Source organism: Strix uralensis, chromosome 20 (genome assembly GCF_047716275.1).
Source record: "Strix uralensis isolate ZFMK-TIS-50842 chromosome 20, bStrUra1, whole genome shotgun sequence".
Taxonomy (NCBI): domain Eukaryota; kingdom Metazoa; phylum Chordata; class Aves; order Strigiformes; family Strigidae; genus Strix; species Strix uralensis.
Genome location: NC_133991.1, coordinates 6,150,566 through 6,163,426, shown reverse-complemented (window position 1 = coordinate 6,163,426; position 12,861 = coordinate 6,150,566). Strand labels below are relative to the sequence as shown.

The following is a 12,861-nucleotide window of genomic DNA, read 5'->3' as shown; positions in this document are numbered from 1 at the left end:
ACCCTCCAGGTTTGCCTCTCTGACTCCTAGTTTGCCACTTTGTCCCCTTCCTAACTAATTTTGGCTGCTGGAAGCACCAGTTCGGTCTTCTCTCAGCTTCCCAGTGCCTTTAGCTTCAGGCAGACAAAAGCAAGCTCATACCTCGCACAACCTGACAAATCACACAAACTTCCAGAAGTGGTCTTACCCCATGATTTCCTCCTTCCTCTCTTCCTTGTTGCTTCTTCTCCAGGTGACCTCACAGCAGCTCCGTCCCGGTCCTTCTCCTCCCTCCCTCCCCACCATGAGCCCCCTCTCCACTTCCTGCGCTCACGCCAACGTTGCCCGTCTCCCCACGCTGGCAGGGGCAGCCTGGGGGAGCGTCTCCCCTCCCAGTGCTCTCCGTCAAAGTGGCGCTGAACCTCACATTACAACCAAGAGAAGAAAAACCTAGCTGGTTAATGTTCACCCAGCCGGCGCAGTGATAGACTGCAGCATGCTTGGGACAGGCACGGACATCAAAGCCGACAAATTCAAACCAGATTCTGTTGAGTTTGTGTGAACTCTTTTTTTTCAGATGCTTATAGGCTGGCCAAACTTGGGGCGTTTTTGGTTTTCTTTTTTTTTTTTTTCCCTCCTACTTGAAGCAACAGAAGATACAACCCTGAGAAAAAGGCAAACCCTCCCTCATCAAGTGCCAAGCCCCTTCTCTTAAATATGGGCACAGCAGGCTCCTCACCAAAACAACAAGAACAACTCGTAACATGTGGGGAAAACTGGATTTTTTTTCCTAATCTTGTTCTTAGAAATAGTTGAACAATTTTTCCTGAAATAAGAAAAGAGAGTGCAGCCAGAGACAGACGCCCAGTATGGAAAATGGCTAAAACCTACCAATCTTGCACAACTTGGAGCCACTGAAAAGTTCATGCAACCTTCTCTTTGTGTGAAACTATCCCACTTAGTCTAAGAAATATGCATCCCATAGTATAGTTGCTTTTCATCAGTCAGTGCTAAAGCCCTTGGTTTCTTACTTCCAAATCTACTATGCACAGCCTAGAAGACCCATGATGACCAGTGACAGTCACACTACTCGCCTTGATAGAGATCATGCAGATCCAGCATTGTTTAAAAATGCTGTTTTTCTGGATAGTGCAGTCACACAATTCCTCCTAATTTCTATACGGCTGTTTCTCTAGCATAGCCCTAACCCCCCTCCCCGGTAACAAAATATTTCAAAATACTTTCATTGTCTTTAATATAGCATGTAAATATTGTACTGTTCACAGTGGAGCCACCAGGTCATGATCATAATGTTGCCATGTGCTTTCCAATTAAAAAAAAAAAAAAAGAAAGAAAAAAAAAGCCTTACACAATATACCCAGTTTAAATTATTCTCATTGTTTCCTGACAAGATAATGAATAGCATGAACTGAGTGCTCTTCTACTTACAGTAAAATGTTAATTTGATCAAAGACCAGTGGTGTGAATAGCAAAATGAGATACTTGCAAGCAAAAAAGTATAACCTTTCCCTTAAAGTTCCACTAGCCAAACTATATTTCCTTATTACATGCTAAATTCAGAGCTATATGTGGCAAAATCTTCCTATGGGCTAGGAGTATATATTATCACAAGTAATTCTGCTGAAGTTAATGAGCCCGGTTATGGCAGTAATCACCATGCTTCGTTTTAAGTGCTTGAAGCTGACATTCCTACTTGCAAGCTGCTGCAAAAGCTATGTTTCTCAGAGTATGAGATCAATTAAAGCACACTGGTTCAATGTGCTTTAATTTTCTAACTTCTGAGATATAAAAATTTATTTTAAAACCTTTAAACGACCCTAGCTTTCACAGAACAGCAAGGTTATCAGAAAAATCTGTGACATGAAAGACTCTTCAGGGCTCTGGCACCTATTTTTTCCAGCAATGGAGAACTACATGGAAAAAAAAAAAAAACCAAACCCTCCAACAGAAGAGGTTGGGTTGTCTTCATTCTTGTCTTCAGGCTATTGCACTTTCCTTTGCGCTCTGAAAGGCTGCCAGATAAATGTATTCCCAACTGAAAGCCAAGCATTTACAGGAAACTCCTGTGTTTGTATGAAAATAATATTAACCATATTTTGCCTTTATACAGCACTTCTCCGTGCAAGGATCTCAATGCACTTTATAAAGTAAATGTTATTATTCCCATTTTATAGATAGTGAAATCACAGGATGAAGTGAATGACCTCATCTGCTATAAAACAGCTTAACTTTGCTGAATTCAGCGGGACTATGGCACACCACGACAGCAGAGATCTAGTTCATTGCAAAGGGAGTCAGAAATAAAAACCAAATACTCTGGCAGCATTTGTGGGCAGTATCCGCATTAGCCGTGGCGCAGATGAAGGAATCATATCAAGATGAATACCTTTCTTCTTGGAAACATAAAAACAAGGACTGCCTTGTCACTGGTTTTGTTACCACCGGTGGGTCAGAGCAAACCCCTCCTGCACTGCCCTTGCACTACCTAAACTGTGTTGCATTTGTGTTGCTAAGTGAAAGAGAAGAATTTATTCCATCTGCTGCTCAAAACCATACATATTTTATAGCAATCTCACTTAGTGGGAATATCTTTTCAAACCATTTTCCAATGTGATTTGTTAGAGACAGGAAGGTACCATACCCAATGAAATAAAAAAATAATCCTGAGAACAGCATTTCTGCTAAAATGCCCTGGTGAGGTTTTCTTTCTACTTCTATAGCAGACACTGTTTTATGGATTTTAGTGGTAGTTTGGTTCCAAAAAATGCTTAAACTCACTAATCCTTCCTCTACAGATCTTAAAATCTAACACTACGTTCTGTGGAATAAATGGTACTGATCCAGTCTAGATTCTTTAATAAATGTTTATGTATTTTAGAAAGAACAGTTGCCCTTATTTTATTGATAACAAGCTTCTATGTTTGGCTTTCTTTCCCCAGAAAAAATATGAAGTAGAAATCTGGGAGCACTATCAGCACTGTCAAGATGGAAAGAAAACCAATGGAAACATTTGCTTTTCCAAAGGGATAACATGGCATAGAGACAGAAGAAAAACAAATGAATTCTTTTTCTATAGCTTTCACAATATAGTCCACCAAAAAAATTGTCCCATGTTTTCCTTCTGTTATTACTCCCAAAATCTAAGGATACCTATATCTGAGTCTGTTTTTCAAATCTATTTCCTCTTCCTCAAGGTTAAAATATAATAACCCAGGATTAACCAACACTAACCAAAGTTCTCTTTTTCTTTTAAAAGTGAAAAAGCACTTTTTTTTCAGGAAGCCCAAATTACAAAGCCCATTAGACTTTTTTTTCCTTTTTTAAAACAATGTGAACCGACTGTATAAAGCCAGTAAACAGATCTGGATACATCAGTGACACGAAACCACAAACTTAGACTCAATATTAAAACCTTAAAATGAGCCTCTCTCGCTATTTTTTTTTTCCTAAATTTAACATTTCAAAGTACTTCTCTTTTCATAATGTAGAATGAGTCTTCAACAGAAAACTCAGTTTTTCTTACACACAACTGGGTGATTCCAGGTTGCTAGATGAAGTATAGAAACAGAAGGATAATTCATTTGAATAAATTTGCCATCCCAAAGATTTGTGACTTGCTGCCGTAAACACTTATGAGAAAGGTGTAAACCTGAAAAGGTACAGAAAAGTGCTAACCATAAATATTTGTGTAAAATATACATTCTCACAACTGTAACTGTTGCAAATGCAGAAAAGTACACTGGAGCTTCATTAACTTCACTGATTGGAAATTATAATATTCTGGGAATCAAACAATAAAAAATTCAAAGATGCTGTGTCCCAAACTATGATAAATCATTTATTTTGACAAGTAAGGGTAGTTTAGCTTTAATTATTTATTATTATACTTCGTAGCATATCAGAAAATATGCAGTGATTTATTGTGCAAAATGAAATCTTAATAAAACGAGTCCCTTCCTCAAACTACAGGATTATTAAATGTTCATGGAAATGCGAGGGTGAACTCTCGGGTTACTTTTGTTATTGAACTGGTGGGTTAGTAAAGTGAAATTAAGCCACTTCTATTGCATTTGATTGTATTTCGAGTTCAGCCCTTCGGAGACCCAAGCCATACAAGCCGTACATCCTCAGGGACGGGGGGCTGACGGACCCCCAGCTGCTGCTGCCCGCAGCCCTGCTGCGGTCTTGCAGATGATGCAGTTGCATCTTCCTGCTAAAGCAAGCGGGGGCTACTGGCTTCACACTTTACACCCCTGCTAAAGCTACACGTCATGGAGCTAATGGCTCCTCTTGAGGCAGGTGTAGGTAGACCAGCTGTTTTAATGTACTATTCTTGTTCTTTTCATACTGGTTTATAGCTCTCAGGACTTTAAAGTGGAAGGGTCACTCCACAGGCCACCACTGACACCCACCTCCCAGCCAGCACCTGCCTCACCCTAACAGTGAGTGTAAACTGCTGTACTTAAATTACTCCATTTGAGCTCTGTCAGTCTGAATGAGACTAGCCCTGCCACAAAACCCCACTCAAGATCTTGGATTAACCGTGCTGAGTGCCTGGATTAGAAGACGAGGAAGGGCTGTCACCCCAGCAGCTGTGCTGCCACCACATTGCTACCTCCAGCACCCGCCTCCAAACCCCTCCACCCCAGCTTGCTCAGCTCAAGTGAGGGATTTATTTCTCTTGTTGGTTAGGGGTATGTTTTGGGGGAAAATTCAGTTCATACCTTGCATAAATGATACAATGGAGTTAGAAACCGAGCTTTGCGGTCACTACCCCTTTTTCTTTCTAAGCAGAAAATTGCAAAGCTCACTGGTATTTAAAGGTAATTATTTCTATGAGCTAGTAATTTCTTCTGGGGATGACAGCACACAAACAAGCCCAGAGAGTTCCTGCATGAAACAATTTGAGGATCCAAATGAGGAGAAACCAGTGGGAGAAGAGGGGTGATGGGAGTCTGAAGACTAAGAAGAATGGTCTGTGCTTCACCCAACAGGACACAAGGGAGGGAGTTCCACCATCAACTCTGTCCCCGTGGCTTTCATCACCCAGAATAGGGACACCTGGATCAACGTCAATGAGTACACCCACCCTCTCGCAACTGCAGACCTAGAGAGGGAAGCAGCACCCCACCTCTTAAGAGTCAGAGCGCTGTCCTTACACAAAGGAAAGGAAGTTCAGAAACGCCAGCTCTGGACTTAAAAAGGGCAGTAACTGAGAAAGGGATTTTCAAGAAATATCAGATATTTAAAAATTTACAGCAAGTATTTTTCACATTTTCAGTGGGAACATTTTGCTGTTCTGTAAAGTTCTGCTCCAAATCCCAGTCGTTTGGGTCAGTGTTAATTCCAGAGCAGCAAAACATCACATCAAAATCAGCAAGGCAGTCTATCCTCAAAGTAGGAGTCATGCTGAGCATTACTCTTTAAAGGTAGCCTTAATAATGGGGAATAAGTACTTACTGAAATGGTAAAAGGAAATGTTAATTTAACTATTAAATACATAATTATATTAAGTACTTGTTTCTGCAATTGTAACACTTCAGCCTGATGCACACTCACTTTCTGGCCTGTGCAATGGATTTAATTTCTTCCAATTTTTTTTTTTCAACTATAAAGAGATGATAATTTATAGAGCTGTTTTATAAAGGTAAAGCATCACACAAGACGACGACTATGGGCATGTTTCAGCAAAACAGCTGAGCTACTCCAACAGCTCACTGCCCCTGCTCCTCCACTGGTGAACCTTCCCTCCCCGTCTCCTCTGAGGCCACACGCTCCCCTCGCGTCCTTCATCTCAGCGCTGCTGCTTCTCTGACGTTTTGTTGAGCTGCCTCAATTTGCTAAACCCACAGAAAACAAACCTGGCCCTTTCACCCCAAATTCAGGTTCTTCTGCATTTACTGAGCTCAAGGGACTCAATGAAGGGTCCCCTGGTTGCAAAAGCTGCTATAAGGGAGGGGACAGAACCACAGCAGCTGGGGAGGGAGGCAGAGGAGGGGGAGATGGGGAGAGAGGAGATACAACGGCCTCTTCTGGCTTTACAACAGCTCAGATGAGCTGCACACTGATGTTTACATACAGATTCAGAGTTTGCTGAATTACAACCAAACTAAGGGTTATGCATGTAAGCCATCATAAATTTTGACTAATTTAAATAAAACCCCAATTAAAAAAATCCACTGCAGGTTTGTTCTAGTTAGACAGGAAAATATCTTTAGCATTTCTATATAAACAAGATATATTCCATTTTAGTATGGAAACGAGGAAATCAGAAATACCTGTTCTTTAACTACAACCACCCTTCTAGTCTAAGAAAAAACCTACTGGGTAAATCATTGCTACAACTTTGCAAAACATACTGCCTTTGCAAAGATCACCAAGTAATTCTACCAAACCATCTTTAACACCTACATCATCTCTAAAAAGGGTATAGATTTTCAAATAATTACTAGCACTTTCACAAATATTTAACGCTGTCTACAAAAGTTCTTTGACAGAACTAAAAACCCACTGTGCAAACCCCAATTTTCTTTTACTGACTAAATAATCAACCCAACAACTTACAAATCTGCCTTCTGCTTCATTAGTATTTTTCCAATTTATAAAGAACTAAGTAAAGGACAATATACTTGCTATACTTGTCAGCTGTGCCAGGGGAGTGTGGGGGCTGAAAGCTGATCTAGCAAAAGGAGGAAGACAAAGCAGCAGCTGGAGGGGGGGGGTTAGTTTTCAACAGGATCAGTGACCTGGTCTGGCTCGTGGGGTGGCCCCACAAGCGCTGCTGACAGCACGAGGCGTGCAGCAGGACCGCGTGGTGCAACTACTCCTCCTGGAAGCGAGCTGCTTCAGCTGGATTATAAAACCGTAACCTGAGAGACTTAACATCTGAAATCTCTGATTTTCCTTGCTCATGTCCCTGGCCGTGGCAGGGGGGTCGGAACTAGATGATCTTTAAGGTCCCCTCCAACCCAAACCCTTTTATGATCTGACAGAGGGATTAATGAAGCTCACTGATAAGCAAATGCCTGGTTGAGGTTTCCCTCTGTGAAACCATCACCCATTGCATGTATCACCCGTGAATCCTGCATGTCCATACACATCTCCTTCATCACCTTAAATAGTCACTCAAAGTACAGACTGGACCAGAAAAGCACTTTGCTTGGGTGTTGGGTTTGGTTTTTTTAAAACCTTTTATTTTAAAAAGTTCCATACGGTTGTTGTACTTTCTCAGGAGCATTTCACTGTGAGGGAATGCAGGAGAGACATTTCACCATCTACCAAATTAGCATCTGCACGAACAGATTACAAATTTCTTTGTTCTCCTGCACGGCACAGTCTGATCCAACCCTTGCTAAAAATTAATACGCCAATAAAACATATCAGAAAAGGAAGGAAAAAGCCCAGAGAAGCCCACAAAAGCTGAAGCTGCAACAGAAGGTCAGGCCTCCCTAGGTAAGGCTGCTGGCAGCCTTTCCACTGCTGCAGGGCAGAAGCTCTTTAATTTGGGTAAACCAATTACCTGCATGTCCGAGTAGGGGCCAACATGATGGATTTAGAAACATAAACCCAAGAATAACTACAGTGGGAAACTTAAGTTTAAATTACTAGAACGTAAATATATGGCAATCACTACTCTACTGTGCATACAATCCTTACAGAGTATCCCTGAAGAGCTGTATTTTTCTCTAAATTTGCATATTTTCTTACTCTACACAGTTATGACTGCTAAGTGCATATAAAAGAACTGTCATGAAATCCAAAAGAGAAAAAAAAAAAAAAATCAAAGTCACACTTAGAATTTTATGAGGGACTCATTTAAAATCCTACCTGATTTGCTCTTTCAAGGTCTGTCATGATCATCTCGATTTCATCAGCCCTGGGAGAACAAGAGAGCAGAAGTACTGTTATCACATGAAGAATGCCTGCTATATGAGTTCATGCACCGTACAATTGCAACATTCATACAAACAATACCAATTTTCAATATTTTTTTAAAAGGACACAGTAAGACTGATCAGTTAAACTTTTGACTGGTGAAATCCTCTTGGGTTTCAGCTCTGTGGACTGGTTTGCAAGTCTCCCAATTCCTTTGCCTGTTCCCCTTCTGCAGTGAAATAAGTGTATTGATATCTCGGCATATTCATTAGATCTTTGAAGATCTTACTCCCCAACCTCCTGCAGAAGGGCAGTGTCATCTTTCCTACATGTAAAGGTGCTTCACAAGTGATAATTATGGAGAAGTCCAAGATTACAGTTCTTCAGTCAGCTACTTGTATAAGTATACACAGAAGGAGCCTGTTACTCTTCTGTTTCAGTGTGCCTAGAAGTTCGGTTCTAAATTTGGCTAAAAAAAAAAATAAAATATCATGAGGTCAAAGAGACCAAGAAATTTAATTTTACATTATGCAGAGAAGAGTTTTTTGACACAAATTTATGAAACTCTAAATTTAGACTCAGGCTCTTAATGCGTATTACAAAGCTGAGTAAGAAAGTCAAAGGGTTGAAAACTATACAAATAGTCAAGGAAAAGCGGATCCTTCACATACCTGCTTTAGGTGGCAGCTACCAGCCCTGACACTTTAAAAAACCTCAGCATTTCTAAGACTTTGCTCACACAAATGGATCCAATCCTTAAGCAATCTTTTTTTATCATCATGCTGAATCATGGGCAAATATTTCACCTGTGAAAGGTACCAGGAAAAGGGCCTAGAGACCTAAAAGTGTGTTCTGTACCAATACAGGAAGACGTATTACTTTTCCCCAGACATTTTGCCTGTCTTATATATCTGGACCATATGGAAGCAATGAACACTATCCTCATCTCCTATGAAGAGCAGCTTTAACCAGCAAGTCCTTTTGCAATCTGCCAACACCATAATGTCTGTTTTTTGTTTTTAATCTGTAGCAGATCATTATCAGTAAAAGCTGTGAAATACTGGAATTCCCTTCCTCTGCCTATGCAGAAAATTCAGGGTTTGTTTTTCTAACGATCCCGCTGAAGATCCATTTTTCTATGCAGGTGTTTGCTGGGAAAGATGGTTAATTGAAGTACATCAGGGTACTGGCACACTCGACACTGGATCATTACACTGAATGTTGACTTACTCTTCAACAGCATTTTAGGTTTCTGCATGCACACTTAGGGAAATGCAGTAAAAGATCATAATAAGTAAATGTGTATGTATATAAATTAATGGAAAATTATTTTTAATTACAGCCTTTAATGTTGTCGGGGCAACATGAATTGCCTTTTGAAAAAATTTGGACAATAATGGAAAACAGATTAACATGTGTTTTCTTGTGCTGGAGAAGCTAATGTGCTCTTACATGGGAAAGAAATCATGCACACGATGTTTTGAATTAATAAAAAATAATAAACATTAGTTTAGAATTAGAATTGAACAATCTCTCCTTGGGCAAATAAGGATTCAAAGCGTGCAGAGAGTAGCCAGAAGACTAACCTGGGCAGGTTAACATAAGCCTACAATAACACTTTCAATCTCTGTAGTTGTGAAACATGTTTTGTTTTAGACTCCAGCCCCAAAATACTTGTTAACCCACTTACAGTACTTCACATGGAAAAGATGTCCCTAAGACCATGCAAGTGACCCCATTATGTTTCTATAACAGAGGCAGAGAAAGGGGAAGAGGGCATTCTAATGGACCAAAAAAAAATGTTTCCCAGCATTTTACAAATATTTTTAGCCAGGATAGTTTAAGGATCCTCTTTATATAAGCTTATGCATTCAGGCTGAATTTATGTGTGAATGCCTCAGGTTATATGGAGCCAGCAAATGAAGTCTGGATTATGTCACATGCCTCCCAGATCAGAGCTGGGAATGTCCCATCCTAACACGCCGGCTGCAGCTTAAGCAAATCCAGTTTCCGCTTGCTTCTCTGTAGGGTTTGGAGAACAATAAAACCACTGCCTTTCCTCCCAAACAGGGGGTGCCAGGTATCAGCCAAAGGTCTGAAAAACCGCAGAACCTGAGAAGAGTGAAGAAGCACAAAACCCTCAGACAGGGAGAGGCAGAGCGCCCTGCTTTGGGAGCAGAAGGGTTGTTTTTCATTCAGCCAAGGGAACTTTTTTTTTTTTTTTTGAGAAAAGAAGATGACTGTGATGCAGGAGAGATAAGCGGGAAAGGGCACAAGTGTGAGGGGGTCTGGACCCATCAATGTGAAGGGAGCCAAGGGTAGGGAAACGGATGAAGACAGCAGAGTGAGAGAAGGAACAGGAGGATGTCCAAGGGCAAAGGACCAAGGGGAGATGGGACCAAGATCAGTAAATCAGAGGAGCACCCTGGGCCAGTGGAAAGGTGCGTGGCTGCCAGTAAACCAGGCTGAAACACAGGACAGTGCCTGAAAAATGCAGTGGAAGGACTCAGGACAATCCTGTATTTAAAATGGACAGAAGTATTAATACTGGTATTTGTATGCCATTTTGGCTGGGGTCAGGATTTAAGAGCTCTATTACAGCACTGGTATACGCAGCCAATTACAAAAAAAAGCGACTCAGGATATAGAATGCCATAAAAATGACATTTCTGCCCTTCAGCATGCACAGATAATTCTGACTGAATCCAGTAGAAGTGTCAAACTGTAGCCAAGGGCAAAACTGTCCCTTTGTCCTTGTATCCAGACACACCAGCTGACTGATCCTGAACTCCCCTTTCCCTCATACATTTTCTTCTACCTAGCTTTTCCACACACAGTCTCTGCACACCTAATAAAAGGATGCAGCATCTCCAAAAAAATTCAAGCAAAACATCTTGTCTCCAGCCTAGCAGTCTGCACACCAATGGAGGTTAATGCTGCAACCAAAAATGCTATCTTTAAGTAAAGTAATGAATTAAATTACTGTATATTCTTTCCTAGCACAAGTGTCAACAGCATTCAGAAGAATCTTCAAAAGGAATTCAGTCTTTTCATTTTAAAAGCTCAACTACCACATCAGTAGCTGGCACTCAGGAGTCTAAAATCACTTATTTGAGAAAGTCTCTAATAGCTACATTCACTGTTTGCTCAGCAGAAGTATTTATTATAAAATAAATTACAGTTCTCACACCTTTTATGCACTCACAGAAACAACTTGCATTGATTTATTGTTTACAAAGCACCGTGTCGAATTCAAACCTGCAAGGTACGAGGAAACTCCACTTTGGCTCAGTGAATTAGTCCCACACAGGTAATTTTTGATGTATTCACCATCCACCACATTTGCTCATTTTCAGACCTTCCTATTTCAATATTTCTCTTTATTTCAACAGAACTACTTGACAGGCAAAATGCCATCCAGCTCAAGGCTGCCGGCGCCTTGTCCTGCACGTTTTCATTGAAAATCTGGTGGGAACCACGAAGGAAAAAATGGCCAAGTTTAGCAAACCTGTGGTTATACCGACCCTGAATTTCTGACCAAAGTAGTTCCATGTGAACTAAGCTCACTTGCTTACTGACACAGATCTCATGATTTTACTTTTATTTTTCTTTGTTCCTGAAGCAACACGTGACTTGGCCTCTTGTGCGCGCCTGGATTTCCACATCACCCCAAGAGCTGAAGGCAAGGAGAAAAACCCGAAGTTCTGTCTTTCTTCAGACAGATACAGAGAATGAGGGTAATTAGTAACAAGAAGACCTTTTGCTAAAATACACTGATATTTACAGTGTTTTACAGCAGATTTCTACGTTGCAACCCAACATTATGCAGGGTTTGTCAAGGGTGATACTTTCTTAACATTAAAACAGATCATAAAAAAGAGTGGGTAAAAGCTGTTTTCAGGAGCAAATATTACCTACCCTGTGTTTTCTCATTCCGCAGATATAATCATTTATCTGATCTAATTCCTTATAATCTCTGTGTTAGAGGAAAAGTAATCATGTAAGCAAGACAGTTCTTCAGTCTGCATTACAGATAGCTTGTTCTAAGCTTCAACACTTTCAGGCTAAGGAATTTAGGAAATCAAATTTTAAGCCCAAGCATTTGGAGCTACAGAATAAGCATCGCCAAGTAAAAAGAATCTGAACTGCTGAAATGGCATGACCATGAAATATTCTATTATTTCTTCTCTTGCTACTGTGTTTGAAGTGAAAACCAAAACACATTAAAAGCTAGAGATTTTACAAGGTGTAAGCTTTTACTAGTCATGAAAGAGCCCTCAAAGCTGACATGCCATCTATAAAAAAACAACTTACGGAGTTTTAAAAAAAAAAAAACACCCCACTTTTCAATTCAATTGCTTATGGGAAATAAAAACCATGGAAAGGCTCAATTTTCTTTTTAAGATCGAGATAACTGATTAGGTTTGAACAGCATAACAAGCAAGCAAATTCAAGAATTGGTAACATGGAAGAAGCTCAGTTCTTTTTCTAAATAAAATTAAATCAGATGAAAACCCTGAACACCATAAAGCTATACACTTGTAAGCAAGAAGAATCTGGACTTTATGATTAAAATCCAGTTGATCCAACTCCTTCATTTAGACACCAGCTTAAAGAGGCAGAAACAATTCCTTTTTTATTAACATGACAAGTGAATGGTTTGCCAGATCTTGTGGCTACAGCCCCCTAAACATTCAGACTTACTGAACCTTGAAGGAAACTGCTGTTGGATTCTTTATACATGGAAGAACTGAAAAACACAGATGACACTTTTGAAATTGCAGTCAGTGGAGTGGCCAAGAAACTTCACTAGCAGGGCAGATTAATATTTTGGTTTGGCAAAAAACAAACAACATTTTTTCCCACACATTTGTTTTCTTTAAAAACATGTATAAGTTTACTGGTCAGAGCCATCGGTATATGGAGCCACTGGGGCTTGTTAAAATGTTCTAATTACTAAAACATTTACACAGGCAATTTCAAACT

General features: G+C 40.2%; 1 protein-coding gene across 6 annotated transcripts in view; it reads right to left on the bottom strand.

The window, feature by feature from the left end:
• CUX1 (cut like homeobox 1) overlaps nucleotides 1–12,861 on the bottom strand; it is a 284,672-nt gene that overhangs the window by 94,326 nt on the left and 177,485 nt on the right. For all 6 annotated transcript variants that reach the window (XM_074890493.1, XM_074890487.1, XM_074890488.1 and 3 more), the window contains exon 9: nucleotides 7,828–7,876. In XM_074890493.1, the coding sequence (XP_074746594.1) occupies nucleotides 7,828–7,876 (49 nt within the window). The remainder of the gene's footprint in view (nucleotides 1–7,827; nucleotides 7,877–12,861) is intronic.